We start from the raw sequence: 17,173 nt of genomic DNA on the forward strand, positions 1-17,173 counted from the left end.
CAGTGTGTTGCTTAGACGGCATGCTTGGCTGAGAATTTCAGGGTTCAAGCCCGATATTCAGACAACAATACTGAACCAAACTGTTAATCCTGACCACCTATTTGGCCCTGAGGTGGATGCCACGCTGGAAAAGATGAAAAAAGATACGGACACTGCCAAGTCGATGGGGGCCCTCCAGTCCCAGCAGTTTCGGAGCGGTTCCTTTCGTCGCTCCAATTCCAGAGGCACCTCGAGGGGTCAGGCATCGCAGTCCACTCAGTATTACAAGAGTAACACCCAACCCTCATACAACAACAAGGGTAGAGGTGGCTACAGAGGCAATAACGTCAAGGGCAGGGGACGTGGAAACAACAGCTCCAGGTCCACCGCCGCCAACAAACAGTGACGTCTTGTCACTGCCCCCCGACCATACAACACCGGTCGGGGGGAGACTCCAGCAGTTCCTGCCCGCGTGGAAATCCATCACCACGGACAGGTGGGTCAAGTCTCTTATCCAGTACGGTTACTGTCTGGAACTTACTTCCATTCCACCAAACATACCCCCAAGAAGCCGTCCTATGTCCGGCGAGCACTTGACCTTGTTGCAGCAGGAAGTCCTTGTCATGCTGCAAAAAGGAGCAATAGAGCCCGTTCCATTGCAGGAAAGGGGAACAGGGGTTTACTCCCTGTATTTTCTAATCCCCAAGAAGGACGGATCCCTCAGGCCCATCCTGGACCTAAGGCCCCTCAACTGGTACATTCTCTCGGAGCACTTCCATATGCTCACGTTACAGCAAGTACTCCCTCTGCTTCAGCAGGGGGACTTCCTGGCTACGCTGGATCTGAAAGATGCATATTTTCATATCCCACTGCATCCTTCCCACAGGAAGTATCTCAGGTTCACGATTCAAGACCAGCATTACCAGTTCAGGGTTCTGCCGTTCGGGGTCACCACGGCGCCGAGGGTATTTACAAAGTGCCTGGCGACCGTGGCGGCGCATCTCCGGCGCCAGAACGTCCATGTCTACCCCCTACCTGGACGACTGGCTCATTCAAGCAAAGACAGAACAACAGTGCGTTGACCATGTATCACGCACCATTCATCTCCTGCACGATCTGGGATTCTCTCTGAACTACCCCAAGTCCCATCTCCAGCCCGCCCACGTGCGACAGTATCTGGGCGCGACTATCGACACTCTGGCAGCCACTGCGCAGCCAAATTCAGTGAGAATCGCCAGTATTCAGGCGCTGATCCAACGATTCAGACCTCAACACTCGCTTCCAGCGAAAGTGTTCATGCAGTTGATAGGCATGATGGCCTCCTGCATCTCCATCGTCCCGCACGCGAGACTACATATGCGTCCGCTTCAGGAGTGCCTTGCACGTCAGTGGACTCAGGCTCATGGGCAACTAACAGACCTAGTGTTGGTGAGCGGTCGGGCATACAACTCTCTGCATTGGTGGAATCCACAAAACCTTTGCAAGGGCCGACCATTCCAGGAGCCTGTGCCACAGATTGTCCTGACAACGGACGCCTCTCTCCAGGGATGGGGAGCGCATGTACTCCATTACACGGTGCAGGGACTATGGACACTACAGCAAAGGAAGATGCACATCAATGTGTTGGAACTGATGGCAGTCTTCATGGCCTTAAAGGCGTTCAAAGTACATCTGTGCAACAAGGTCGTGTTGATCCGGACGGACAACATGACGACCATGTACTACATCCAGAAGCAGGGAGGCACACACTCTCCACAGCTGTCTCATCTGGCTCAGAGCATGTGGAAGTGGGCCATTCAGAGGAACATTTTCCTCATGGCAGAGCATCTCCCGGGCAAGGACAATCAGATGGCGGATCTGCTCAGCAGGCACAGCCATCAAATGCACGAGTGGGAGATACATCCATCAGTACTCCAACCGTACTTCCAAAAGTGGGGTCATCCAGAGATAGACCTGTTCGCCACGAAAGAGAACGCAAAATGCCAAAGCTTCGCCGCCAGGTTCCCACACCCGCAATCACAGGGCAATGCGATGTGGATGAACTGGTCAGGCAGATTTGCGTACGCTTTTCCCCCAGCACCTCTGATACCGCTGGTGGCACGCAAACTCAGGCAGCACTCGATGACTCTCATCCTGGTTGCTCCAACATGGGCTCGCCAACCATGGTACACCACGTTTCTGGAACTCTCCGTGGTACCGCATCAGAGGCTTCATCTCACCCCCAGCCTTCTGACGCAGAGCCATGGCGACATTCAGCACCCAGATCCGCAACAGCTCAACCTGGCGATCTGGCTCCTGAAGTCCTAGAGTTTGGCTACCTCAATCTTCCTCCCGATTGCATGGACATCATTCGAGAGGCAAGGTAGCCCACTACTAGAGCTTGCTATGCGGCTAAATGGAAGAGGTTTGTCATCTACTGTGTTAACCACAATATTGACCCGCTAGATGCTTCCATTCAAAACATCATTTGTTACCTGTTCCACCTGTATCAATGCAATTTGGCGTACTCTTCCATCCGCATTCACCTGTCTGCTATGGCAGCATACCTCCAGAATAGGCAACATCTGTCGCTCTTTAAGGTCCCTGCGATCAAGGCTTTTTTGGAAGGACTCAAGAGGGTCATTCCACCAAAGACACCACCAGCTCCAGAATGGAACCTCAATGTGGTTCTTACCAGACTGATGGGTCCTCCCTTCGAGCCACTGCACTCTTGTGAGCTTCAGTTCCTAACTTGGAAGGTTGCGTTCTTAGTAGCAATCACATCGCTACGGAGGGTTAGCGAGCTGCAGGCGCTCACCATCCAAGAACCTTTCTTCCAGGTACACGCTAACAGGGTTGTGCTCCGCACTAACCCTAAGTTCTTACCCAAGGTGGTATCTCAATTCCATATAAACCAGACAATTGAGTTGCCAGTGTTTTTCCAGAACCCAGAGACGCTGGCGGAGCGGATGCTCCACACCCTTGACGTTAAGAGAGCCTTGATGTACTATGTAGACAGGACAAAGGATTTTCGCAAAACAAAGCAGCTTTTCGTTGCTTTTGCCACACACCACAAGGGAAACGCTATCTCCAAAGCTGGGATCGCTAGGTGGATAGTGAAATGCATTCAGATCTGTTACGCTAAAGCTAAACGCACTCTCACAATTCCACCAAGAGCCCACTCCACTAGAAAGTTGGGGGCCTCTATGGCTTTCCTAGGTAACATTCCCTTGGAAGATATTTGTAGAGCAGCTACATGGTCAACCACACATACTTTCACAAAGCATTACTGTGTAGATGTGCACTCTAAACAACAGGCAGCTGTTGGCCAGGCTGTTCTCAAGACGCTTTTTCAGACGGCTGCAGCTGGCACGGGCGTCCGCCGCTAATGGAGGGACTGCTATGTATTCTATGCACAGATATGAATTCAGCAGCCCACATGCCTCGAACTGCAAATGCTACTTACCAGTATGCATCTGTTCTTGGCATGTAGGGCTGCTGACATTCATATCGCCCGCCCTCCTCCCCGGCGCCTGTAGCAGCTGCAGCATTCATTTACATATATTTATATGCTCTTAGCATGGGCATCATTCACATACTTCACTCCATCGCTGCCAATGGCTAAAAACAATCTGGGGATGGAGGCGATGCCCATGCGCACTGTAGTCCAGGGGAGGAGCCACCTATATCGTGATACTTCGAAGACTCTTCCAGGACAACAATGTGCAATCATCCGGACCCAACACTAGGCGGCGATCTATGCACAGATATGAATGTCAGCAGCCCTACATGCCAAGAACAGATGCATACTGGTAAGTAGCATTTGCATTCTCACAGGAAGGAAGACTCAAATAATCAATCAAAATGCGTTAATTTATACTTTGCAATGACACTGCATGAAAGGGAGAGGATAGAGAGAAAAGCACATACACAGATATATTTATAATTGATGAAAATGGTGTGAAAACCAACTCCCAGGCCTAGGAGTCGGTAAGGGTCCCCCAGGAAAGATCTGGCGAACAAAGGCTTCAGGACAGGAATTAGGACAGGAATAAGGACAGGACAGACGACCTCTCTATAACCGACGCTTGTGTAGCACCCCTCTCTGGCACTCTCTTCCTCCTTTAGAGTCTTCTGCCATCTTCTTCTAAATTAATTTGCTTAGATAATTGGTTCAGCAATTCGATTCTTCTTCAGCTTCACTGTCTTCCGACTCTGTGTTCTTCGGACAGCATCCCAGCCTCAAGACCAACTAACTAACTAATGCTACCTCAATTATACCTTACAGACCATGGGAGGTGATCATCACACCATGCTTACATATTACTCTTTTCAGTCAGCCTTTTGTTAATAAACCGATCCCCTTAATTCTTTACTCAAACTTTATTTCCCACCCACATTCACAATGTAATTGTCACAAATTAGAAAACATTGTGCAGGTTCCCATGCATTTCGGTGGACTGTCATGGAAAGTATCCACTGTAGGCCTTGGACGAAGTTCAAGTTGACATGGCGTCTTCCAGCTAGGTTGCTGCGCATTTGCCGCAGAACGAGAGGGAATAGACTGTTGCTCATGATTCTAGGCCCATAAAAAGCACTATTGAAAGAGTGAAAAAGACAAATGTTAAAATCTAAAATGGTCTCACTGTAACCACCTATCTCTACTCTACTCCCATGTATTTATTATTATTCTCCCTGCATTAGTAAAACAGCTGAGTTTAGTTTTCCTGCAAGCAGGTGGCAAGCATGTGAGTTTCAGGCATTCTATCATGGGCAGAGAAAGAAGGAATTTATAGAGCTGGCAGAGAACATGCTGCGATGGCCCTATATTTTGTAAAGACAGGGACAATATGCTTCCATAGATTAAAGACAGATTATAATAATGTATTTATTTGTTCCAGTGCATGTGAACATAACTTCCTAATTTTGGGAGGTTGGGGACTGAAAGGAGGAACTGGTCCAGTATTTCTTGGAATTTACTATGTGTGTGTGAATAAAGCTCATTATAAGCTGCCTGCCAGGTAGTATGGGAGTTGCTATTTCGAAATTGTTTTTCTGAAAATATACCATGTCAAAAGAATCACTGGAAGCAATGAAAATACTAATGGACTAACACGTAGAAAGAGAGATAGTTTTTCAGAAATAATAGGTGACATATTCAGTGCATTGATACCCTCAGTGGGAGTCATACTAAATTCACATAGAATCTCTCAATTGTCAAAAGTGGTTGACCATCTTTCGACTAATACTGCTGAAGGTTTCTTGATGATTAATACAGAATGGTTGCAATTAGGCAATGTTTTTGCAAAATCGACTTGCGCTTGATATATTATTAGCTAAAGAGGGTAGAGTCTGTAAAATGCTGACAGCGCAACATTGTTACAAAAGCACAGAAATTAAGGGATTTATAAAAAATATTCAAAAAATGCAAGAAGAATTGAAACCACTGGAAATTGATAATGTATAGGAAAGACTAACAAAAAGTATTACTTTAGTAGGGAATTCGTTTTCCAAAATAGGGAAGAGTTTCCTAGGACAAATAGTTTTTCCTATAATAGGTATAGCAATAATAGTGTATCAATAATAATATGGTGTAAGTGTTGTACTATCAGACTGAGAAGAAGAAAGTATGAGATAAATGGAGAAGGAAACAAAAGAAATGATAAAGAAATTCAGTTAGAAGAAATGAAAGGCAAGTTATATGAGCAAATGAAAGAATTAAAGAACAAAGATGGAAACAAGAATAGAAAAGGGAAAGAAAGTAAACAATGCTAAAGGTGGCATCTGATGAGGGATGGGTAATTTTGTGATGGCTTTAAAATGGCATCAGAGAGGGGATTGATGGAGCAAGGACTCGTGAAAAAGGAGCCTTGCTTGAAAACAAACTTTTCGTGTAACCTCTAACCCTTGACAAACTTGTATTGTGGAAATAACATGCATTACACAACATTTATAGTAAGGACGAAGCTTGCCTATGTGTCTTATAACCAGTAAATCGAGTGTGATCTATAGTGCGCATGCGTCTACTGCATCTATGTAGTGTGATGTATCTTTCGCTTGGAGGGAACTGTCTGCACTTGCGCAGCAGCTTTTCTTTGGAAATCTTGCCTCCTTTCCTCAACTAAATTCAAAAATACTTTCTCTTTTTCACGTAATGAACATGTTAAAGTGTCTTTATGTGCCTTTTCTATATCTAGTGACTTTATTGTTAGGGAAAAACTGTGCATCTTAACTACTATGTACTGGATTTATATTCTTTCGAATAGGAATTTCTGTAAACACTACATCTATATTAGAATAATAATATTGTAATTTCCTTGTTCTATAAAATAAACTTGAAAGTACACTACAAGAATTACCATATGTTAAAGGTAAATGGTGATATGTCTCCCCTCAGCTACTGAAGTAGGTAATTTCATACAAAGATAACAATCACTAATCTTCACATACTGAAATAATAACTTTGTAAATCCATTTAAAGAGGTATTGTTGTCAGTTACTATGTGATGTAAATCTATCTCATCTGATGCTTCAAATTCTACTCTATCTCCTTTCATGTTAGCTGTCTTTGTCATTAATGTTAGTGTCATTCTTTTTATCTGTTGTCATAGATAAGGAACTGCTATTGTTAAAAATAGCCAAACTAGTATCACTAATAACAAACTACATATACAAACCATACAACATCTTTTTATACAATTTCGTTTTTGTCTTTCTGTAACTCTGGTCTCAGCCATTTTGATTCAAGAAGATTTCTCTTCTTTCTTTTAATTTGGAATCCGAATCTTTTGAATACTTAAAGGAGGTCGCACATCACCTTTGTCAATCTGTACTACGTTTACTTCTTCATCAGATATCAGAATCTTCATTAATATCTAGATTCTCAAACTCCTCAAGAATCACATAGGCCCATTCAGGTCCTTTGAATGTAATACCTTCAGTCTTAAACCTCTACGTATATATTTTTTTTTTTACTTGACTGTTCAGCCTGAGTTTGACTTGTAACTTCACTCACTTGCTTTGGATTTTCATTCCTTGTTTGTAAACAACATTTTAAACTTTTGACTCCACTTGGCCAATTGTCACCTTTTCTGACTGTTTTAATTTGCACTGCACTTTCACCTTCTTGGTCTCTTTCAAGAGCCCTTTTGTTTTCGTTACGTTGTGGCCCAACTTGATTTTCTTCGTCTTCTGAGTTACTCTCTACCTTTCCTTGTTCAGGACTTGTCTGTGTAGCTTTTTCTGCCTGAACTTGTTCTCCTGTCTCTACCTGTTCCTGTTCGGGTACTCTTTCAGATAACTCTTTTCTTTCTTCTTCCCGAACTTGTTCTTCTTCTCCTAACTGATCTTGTTCAGGTCTTACTACAATTTTGTCTTCTGCCGTCCGAACGTGTTCTTCTATACCTATCTGTCCCTGCTCAGGTCTTTCACTTGGTCTGTTTGCCTGAGTATGTTCTTCTGTCCCTATCTGGTCCTGCTCAGAATCTCCAGTATCTTTGTTCAATTCTTCCTGAGCATGTTCTTCTATACCTGTCTGATCCTCACTATTCACCTGTTCTTCTAATTTTGCTCTACTCCATGTTTCGATGAAGATTTCAGGTATGTCAACTATTGGTATCCAGTCCTCCTGGCTTGTGATCGGTTGTTCTTTGTCAAACTCTCTAGAGTCCCTTGCTCCAGAATCTTCGACTGTACAACCTTCAGAAACATCAACTGTTTATGTCAGTTGTGGTCCTTCTTCACTAGGGGCTGGCATGTCCCCAGTTTGGCAGGCCTGCACACTTCACTGCTGTGATAGTAACCAATATGACCTGTTGTGGTTTATCCCACCTTGGTGCTAGGCACGACTCTCTGGTGTAGTTCCAACCACCCAATCTCCAGGACTCAAATCATGAGCTTGATCCGGCTGCCTGGTCACTGCGTCTTCTCCAACCTGGTGAGAGATAGAACGCACTAGGTGAGCCAATCCTCTGCAATAATCTATTACCAGATCATCAGTTATATTCAGCAATCTATGTCCTGGTATAAATACCTGTTTCATTGCTCTCCCATGATAATAGTCCTGTGTTCATCTCAAGAATGCTTCTGAGCCCCATCAGAACAAGAGGCAACACATCTGGCCAACTCATTGAAGTGGATGCACACACCTTTGCCAGTCTTGACTTTATTGTGCCATTCAATTGTTCTACCACTCCAGAAGCCTCTAGGCAGTATGCACAGTGCAGTTTCTGTTCGATCTTGAAAGCTTGAGATAGTAGTTCCATTGTACATTTATCCTGTTCGGAACTCTCAGGGAAAGTCTGGTGCCCCAAACAGAAAATCAAATGTATGATCCCCACAAGCTGAGATAAAAACTTCCAGCTTATCATGTACACTTCATTTTTTATTTTAGTTTCCTTTTTAAAAGCAAAAACATTGGTGAATGAGATTATTAAACATGGCGCCTACTCAACAAAATGTCTGTGTCTTTAGCTGAGCTAACTTGGCAGTAGATGTGCTGAAGAAAGATATCTCTGTCTGCCTAACAGGTAACTTGCAAGTATGGCTGGAGGGTCGACAGCCAGCAGACTAGCAGACCATCTTCCTTACTCTAATTCGGACTCTAACTCTTCCTGAGCCTCTGGCAGATGGTCTTGGGTAGGCCACCGAGCCAAAGGGGTATTGGGATATGGAGGTTGCCACTGTACAGAAAACAGAGAAGAAGGAGGGTAATTGGACTATATGCCTGGGCCACCCCATATGGCCAGTAACCCTCAAGGTTCAGCATAATGTTTGACCCGTCCTCAATCTATAATGAAAGTTGGCCCCAAAGGCTGGCATCCCGTCAAGTTTACTGCTAGGACTTTTTTTTCCTAAGGCCCAGAGCACTCCATGTTGGTGAGTGTACACTCAGTTATAGGGGGAAGGGTTATTTTTCCCTTTAGCTAACCCACAGACCAGGACACTACTGCATTGATTTTGATAGTGCTTCCCTCCTGATCTAATTGACTAAAGTTGGGATGCCATAATAATGTCTGATGGGATTTGGCTTGACTTTTGCTTATAGTAGCTCTCCTTTAACTAGAATCCCATAAGTTAGAAAGTTATAACCATCACATCCCCTCTATCATTAAACAGTCTAGAGAGAAGCTGTCAGGATCTAATGTAGATGAGACATGCAAATCATTCCCCTCCTCGTGTAGTGTACATTCTTCTAGAGACCCCAACTAGAACACATCTCCTCAAAATAGATGCCTTTATGTTCAAGATGGATATAAGTCATGCCCAGGCAATGCCCATCCACTAATGTCACTGGTCCTCAAGCTGACCTGAGGCAGAGTCTAGTAAGGGGGTGGCTTGGAATTGTCTTTTTCACCTAAACATAATGAAGACTTTGCATGGTTCTTACCCCATGGGGTCACAAAGATGGAGTACCATGCACCCATAACATAGAGCACTACAAGAGGCCACTATTGCTGTAATTTGGAGACTGTTAAAACATCTGTTAACCCCCTTGCGTATCTTTACCTTTGTTAATGAACCTAAGAGAGTATGATGCATCTCATTTTTCTTATCCATTTTCTGATTGTGACATTCTAGGACAGAAACCAGCCAGAAGAAAGAGATCAGTATTTCCATGATGTACCTTTTGAGGCCTCCTTTGCCTCAGATTTACCTGAATTCCATACTATGGATAGTATGCCAGGACTTGATGGCTTTACCATGAAGGTGGATTCCCTTTACAAGGTCAGTATGGTGGAACTTTATATAGGTATCTTTCATGAATTATTTAGCTCATTTAGCACTGTGGCATCACATGCGAACAGTATTCCTGTTGCCTGTAATACATTATTTATTAAAGTTGCCTTTAAAAAGTAGTGAATTGCAAATCTGCTGCTATATTACTAAAAATGGCAGTTGCAAGTTGCTGATTGCACGTATCTATAAGAAGTGTTGAGTATATATGTATATTATATTAATTGAAGAAGCAGGCTGTCTTGTCACAGCAATAACCGTTGAAGGGTTGTTTTCCCAAGGTGTTGAGACAATGAGAAAGTAACAGTGTGATCTGCTACCTTTGGTTAGCATCAGTCTTCTGCTTTTAACATGCAGTCATCAAACACTGGCTAGAGACGCATCCATCAAAGGATAGGACCTACAGCTGAAATTCCAACAATACTTATGGAACATACACTCCTCTCAAGACTTGTACTCTATTTAACCACCCCCTACTAGAAGACCATCAGGGTAACATTGTTCAGTTCAAAAACGTTTATTTCGGCTCATCAGCCTTAAAAATACATAAAATACAGCTGTGCATTAGATAAATAACCACACTGTAATAGTTAAAACACATAAAACATGGTAACCAAGATCGTTATAAATTCAACATTCTTTGGACGAGGCAACCTTATATGCAATGGTTGTCGTTTATAATTAAAAGTATAAATACACGTAATCATTTTAGGATTAAAAAGGGTACGCGGGCAATGCCAATCTAATGTTAAACCTCCCGGGGCCAGGCAGGGAATGTGTATGTTTTCATTTTCTTTATTTGGAGATCCATAAAGTTAGAGTAGATAAAAACAGCCGACACGTGTTTCGTCAGTACTATCAATCAGTACTCTTTTTCAAGGCTATGAAGTAGGAATATCACAGCGCATGTGACCTCATGTCATATGCATATGACAATGATACTAAGACTCAGGAATCAAAGTAAGGAGCAACAGTCCATGTCACCCTATGAAACCACCCAGAGTGTAATTGTATAGAATGTGGTCAATTAAGGTAACAGCTGGAACTCAAAGTAAAGAGCAGCAGTCCATGTCATCCAATGAAATCATCCGTAGTGTAATAGTATAGAGTGTGGTAGATCAAGGTAACAGATGGAACTCAGCAAATAGTGAACAAAATCCACACAAGTTTAAGGGTATTTCCAATATGAGTGTACAATTTGAACTCCCTGTAAAGGAGTGCACAAGTGATATTCCACAATAGGTCAAATGGCAGACTCCTGGGTCAGGATAATAGTGCAAATAGAGCACAGCGCACGTGTAATTGCAAACTGTGACGTGGCCTCGAGAAGATTTAGAGGCGGTAGTATTACAACTGGCACCACATAGTAATGACACCTGGGAAACGGTCCGTTTCCCAGGCATCATTACTATGTGGTGCCAGTTGTAATACTACCCCCTCTACATCTTTTCGTGCCACTATTTGCTGAGTTCAATCCGGATGGTTTCATTGGATGACATGGACTGTTGCTCCTTACTTTGATTCCTGAGTCTTAGTATCATCTCTGGGCAGAACGCGACGGCGGAGGAGATCGAGGCCTTCCTCGTGGCCATGAGGTCGCTCGCTCCTCCGTCGGGTTCTGCGGCGCCTTCGGGCCAAGCGGCCCCGACTGGGTCCCCACGCGGGCCGGGTGCTTCGGCCCCGGTGCCGTCGGGTGCTTCGGCCCCGGCGCCGTCGGCGACTTCGGTCCCGACGCCGCAGGGCCCCGCCGGATCTGGCTCCGGATCCGTGTCGTCGCCGGTCAACCTTACGACCTCGCCGGCGCAGGCCCCCAGGGTGACGCCTCCGGCGCCGTCCCAGGACAACGCCATCCCCGGTCCCACCCTCAATTCGGGTACGACGTCAGAGAGGCGCCACTCTGCGCCGCATTCGACGCCACTTGGTGATTTCTACTTCTACGACCCGGCCCTATCCTTTGAACCTGAGTACCAGGTAAGGGGTGACGAGGAGGATTGGGAGAGGTCCGAGGACCCTCTGGCACGTGAGTGTCAGTCTTCCCAGGACTGGGCAAGAGAGCTTGGGGAGGCCAGTGGTCTGGACAATTCGCCCGACACTGGTTTTGTCTCCCCTCCTACAGTGGCTACGGAGGAGGGGGCTGCCTATAGTGTGGTGCTGACGCGGGCTGCCAAGGCCTTGGGCCTTGAGCTCCCCATCGCGGCCTTGAGGTCTAACCTCCTCACTGAGGTCCTTAAACCGCAAGCAAGCTTGGCTGAACCTCTGCTGCCGTTTAATGAGGCCTTGTCGTACGTTCTTCTGGGCACTTGGTCCAAGCCCGCTGCAGGTCCGCCTGTAGATAGGAACGTGGCCAGGCGCCACCGCCCGGCTCCGGGTGACCCTTGCTTCCTGTCCACCCACCCCACCCCGAGAGCCTGGTCATCCAGGCCTCTAACTCCCAGACAGCATTCCCGACGGCTCCCCCGAACAGGAATCCAAGAGGTACGAGCAATACAGGAGAAGGGTATTCTCCTCCCTAAGTTTGGGGTTGCGGTCAGTCAACACCGCGTGCCTCTTGGGCCGTTACACCCTCTCTCTGTGGGACATGGTCGCGAATGTGCCGCAACAATGTCCGGAGGGGGTCCGGACTAAACTCGCCCAAGGCCTTGCGGAGGGTCGAGATGCAGCACGGTTTTCGGTGTGGGCTGGATACCACAGACTCACTGGGCAGAGCGATGGCGACGATGGTGGCGATTCGTCGCCACGCCTGGTTGAGGTCCGCCAACTTTTCGGCAGATGTCCAAAATACTCTTATGGACATGCCGTTTGATGGCCGTCGCCTCTTTGGCGACAAGGCGGACCATGCACTTGATCGCTTTAAGGACTCTAGGGCTTCGGCCAAGTCCTTGGGCCTCTCGGCCCCGCGCCAGCAAACGGTTGCCTTTCGCTCCTTTCGTGGCCAAGGAAGGGGCGCCCCTACACGTCGTGCCAGCCATGGCCCGCAGACTAACATCCAGCGCCGTGGCGGACGTGGAAACCGCTGTGGCGGCAGTCAGGGACAACGGCGAGGCTAGTCCACACCTGCCTCTGCAGCATGCGCCTCGAAACCCTCCTAGTCCAAGCTTTCAGGCCCATGTGACGCCAGTGGGGTGCAGGGTTCTGCGGTTCAGGGTTTTGTCTTAGACAAAAATGCAGACAGAAGGAACAAGGATGGCATAAATCCTGGGATCCTAAAGATCGAGAAGTCTATAAGAGCATGTTACGAGAATACAAAAATAGAGTGATTAAGGAAAAACAGGATTACTTTACCAACTTAACCTGTTCTTTAACATCTTCTAAAGAGCTCTTTAAAATCGTGGACTCGCTGTGCTCTCTCCAGGTACCAGACCCTGTGGTTGGCTCACAGGAGCTATGTAACAACATATCAGACTTCTTCTACAAAAAAATAGATGATATCTATATAGCTCTACAATCACAGAGGAACTCTTTGAGTGATGAGGACTTCTCTCGAATTAAACTGCTGGAATCTTGGAATACAGATGCCCCCCAGTCCCTCAAACTTTTCCCTGCTCTCTCTTTGGAGGGGCTTAATCTCCTTTTGGACAAAACGAAATCGTCTTCCCCACTGGACCCAGTTCCTTTGAAATTACTAAAGGACTGTAGGGATATCATTCTTCCTCCGATGCTGGAAGTAATGAATGGAGCCATGGAACAAGGTACTTTTCCATTAGTTTGGAAGAAAGCTATTGTAAAGCCTCTTCTGAAAAAGTCCACCTTAGACCCCGGCATATTGAAGAACTTCAGACCCATATCCCTTCTGCCGGCCCCTGCTAAGATGTTGGAGACTCATCTGAACTCGCATCTTTCTAATTTCCTCGATGCTTCAGGCTTCTTGGATGGGTCCCAACATGGCTTTAGAAAGCTGCATAGCACGGAGTCTGCTTTGACTAAAGTCATGGATAACATCCGCAGGAAAGTTGATCTGGGTCAAACCACCGTGCTGGTACTGCTGGACCTTACAGCAGCATTCGACACCCTGTCTCCCCTTACTTTAACATCCAGGTTAAGGGAGGCAGGGGTAGAAGGACCGGCCCTCAGACTCCTGAGCTCCTTCTTACATCAACGAGAGCAACGTGTCATGCTAGGAGAGTACCTCTCCCCTGCTAAGTCTTTGCAATGCGGGGTGCCACAGGGGTCGGCACTTAGTCCGACCCTGTTTAACATCTACGTGGCCCCCCTTGCAAGACTAGTTAGATCTCAGGGGATGGAGGTAGTGTCGTATGCCGACGACACGCAGATTATGGTATCCCTGACCCACTCTGTGAATGTAGCCGCGTCAAACTTTAGGTCCTGCATGCAACTTGTTGCAGAGTGGATGATTTCCAACTCCCTAAAGTTGAACGGGGACAAGACAGAGGTCCTGGTCTTCGGCAAAGACCAGGGCATGTGGTCAGGTGAGTGGTGGCCTTCATCTTTAGGCATCTGCCCCACACCCACACAATCTGCCAGGAACCTTGGTGTCATTTTTGACACCCAGCTTTCTATGGAGCTCCAGGTCAATAGAACGGTGGCCACCTGTTGGGGCGTCATCAGGACTCTGAAAAGGATCGTCCACTACCTTTCCCCACAGGCACGGAAGCAGGTTGTGATCGCTCTTGTTGGCTCAAGGCTCGATTACTGTAGTTCACTTTACGCCGGGGCCAACAAGGGCCTTCTGCAGCGCCTGCAGGTCATACAAAATGCGGCAGCGCGTTTTGCCCTTGCCCTGCCTTGGCTGTCATCTATGACCTTGGCGAGGAAGAATCTCCATTGGCTTCCTATTCCCTCAAGGATCATGTTCAAACTTCTCTGTCTTACATACAGGGCCCTAATTGCAGGTCCGGCTGATGCCCTTGGATCCCTACTTACTAGGTATGTCCCGAACAGTTGCCTACGCTCCAGTGAACTTAACCAACTGGTAATCCCTCGTGCCAAGGAGGCTAGTTGGGGGAGCAAAGCCTTTTCTATTCTGGCACCCCAGTTGTGGAATACACTTCCCCTTGAGATCAAGTCATTGCCTTCACTTGACCTTTTTAGGAAATCATTGAAAACTTGGCTTTTCATTAAAGCATACCAGTAAGCTCTGATCCTGATTGCTGACAGCTAGTTATTTGAGTTAGGCGCCTTGACGCCCATTGGGCATAGTTGCGCATTACAAATGCCATTTCATTCATTCAGGGTTCGCCATAACCACCTCCACTGGCGCACTGTCACATCGGACAGGTGGGTGCTGCAAATCGTCCGAAGGGGCTACTCCCTCCCCTTCGAGGCGACCACTTGCAATTTCTACAAGAGGAAGTTACGGCCCTCTTGCCCAAGGGAGCCATCGAGCGCGTTCCTGGGCCAGAAGTAGGTTGTGATTGTTACTGCCACTGCTTTCTGGGACCCAAGACGGGCAAAGTGGCCTACGCCCTATCTTGGACCTGCGGAACGTCAACGGCAACCTCCGGAAGGAGAAGTTAAAGATGCTGACTTTGGCTCAGGTCTTAGCTGCCCTGGACCCGGGAGACTGGATGGAAGCGTTGGACTTGCAGGACGCTTATTTCCACATTCCCGTCCTGCTGGCCCACCAGCGTTACCTGCGGTTCACGGTAGGCCACGAGCACTTTCAGTTTACCGTGCTCCCCTTCGGCCTTACCAGCGCTCCACTGGTGTTGGCGGTGGTCGCAGCTCACCTGCGCAGGTTAGGGGTGTCAGTCTTCCCCTACCTCGACGACCGGTTGTTGAAGGCGGGCTCGCCCCAGACAGTCGTCAGCCACCTCCAGACTACGGCGGATCTCCTGCACCAGCTGGGATTTTCCATCAATGTGCCGAAGTCACACCTGTGCCCCTCTCAGAAGCTCCTTTTCATCGGAGCGGTTCTCGACTCGGCGCGGTTTCGGGTTTACCCGCCCGAACAGCGGGTCCGGGATATACAGGCTCTGATTCCGGTCTTCCGGCCGTTATCCCGGGTTTTGGTCAGGTTGACGCTGCGGCTTCTGGGGCTGATGGCCTCCTGCATCCTTCTGGTGCATCACGCACGGTGGCGGATGCGGGCTCTGCAGTGGGACCTGAAGTTTCAGTGGGCCCAGCACCGGGGCAACCTGTCCGACCATGTCCTGATCTCGGAGGGCACTGCGAGACAGCTGCAGTGGTGGCTCACGGACCGCGATTGGGTCAACGGCAGATCCCTCTCCCTTCCCCAACCGGAGCACGTAGTTGTGACGGACGCGTCCCTCCAGGGCTGGGGAGGCCACTTGGGAGAGGCGGAGATCAGAGGACTCTGGTCTCCGGCGGAGTCCCGGCTCCATATCAACCTGTTGGAGCTGTGGGCGATTCGTCTGGCACTGAAAGCATTCCTCCCGTCTGTCCGAGGGAGTGCAGTGCAGGTGTTCACCGACAACACCACTGCCATGTGGTACTGCAACAAACAAGGCGGAGTGGGGTCGTGGACCCTTTGCCAGGAGGCTCTGCGTCTCTTGCAATGGCTGGAACATCAGGGCGTGACTCTGGTGGTTCAACACCTGGCCGGTTCTCTGAACGCCAGGGCGGACGAACTCAGCCGTCGGTGCTCGATGGATCACGAATGGCGTCTGAACTCGGACGTGGCGCAAGGCCTCTTTCTGCGTTGGGGAGAGCCTTGGTTAGATCTATTCGCCACCAAAGAGAACGCGCAATGTCATCAGTTCTGCGCGTTGGAATTTCCAAGGCGGCACTCGCTCGGAGACGCTTTTCGTCGCGAGTGGAGCTGCGGTCTGTTGTACGCCTTTCCGCCTATACCTCTTCTGCCCAGAGTGCTGAAGAAGATCAAGCGCGACCGGGCACAAGTCATCCTTGTGGCTCCGGACTGGGCTCGAAGGTACTGGTATCCCGAGCTACTCAGCATGTCAGTCGATCCCCCGATTCGTCTGCCTCTTCAGGAGGACCTTCTGTCGCAGCAGCAGGGGACGGTCCTCCACCCGAACCTGTCCAGTCTCCACCTCCATGCTTGGAGATTGAGCGGCGACAGTTGAGGCCATTTGACTTGCCTCCTGAAGTTTGCAACATCATTCTGGCAACCAGGCGTCCCTCCACAAAGACGGTATACGCCTGCAGGTGGAACAGATTTGTGGCATGGTGCACAGCAAAGGCTGTGGATCCCCTCAATGCCCCTCTCTCTGAGGTTCTTCTCTTCCTTCTTTCTCTTGCCCAGCAGGGCTCTGCTCTGGGCACTGTCAAGGGCTATCTTTCGGCTCTTTCAGCCTTTCTGAGGCTGCCTGACCAACCTTCTTTGTTCAAGTCCCCTATTGTTCACAGATTCCTGAAGGGCATCACTCATACCTTTCCTCCTGTTCCTTTCGTGATGCTTCAGTGGGTCTTGAACCTGGTTCTAACCTTTCTGATGTGCGCTCCCTTTGAGCCACTTCATAACTGTCCACTTCGCCTTCTTTCTTTGAAGACTGCCTTCCTGGTAGCCATCACCTCTGCCAGGAGAGTGAGTGAGCTCCAG

At 47.9% G+C, this 17,173-nt stretch overlaps 1 protein-coding gene across 1 annotated transcript in view; it reads left to right on the plus strand.

The window, feature by feature from the left end:
* The window catches only part of FRAS1 (Fraser extracellular matrix complex subunit 1), a 1,404,104-nt gene that overhangs the window by 1,327,622 nt on the left and 59,309 nt on the right, over positions 1-17,173 (plus strand). The window contains exon 26 of the mRNA XM_086961814.1: positions 9,538-9,684. Coding sequence (XP_086817940.1) covers positions 9,538-9,684 — 147 coding nt within the window. The remainder of the gene's footprint in view (positions 1-9,537; positions 9,685-17,173) is intronic.

Source organism: Lissotriton vulgaris, chromosome 3_1, assembly GCF_964263255.1.
Source record: "Lissotriton vulgaris chromosome 3_1, aLisVul1.2, whole genome shotgun sequence".
Classification (NCBI taxonomy): Eukaryota; Metazoa; Chordata; class Amphibia; order Caudata; family Salamandridae; genus Lissotriton; species Lissotriton vulgaris.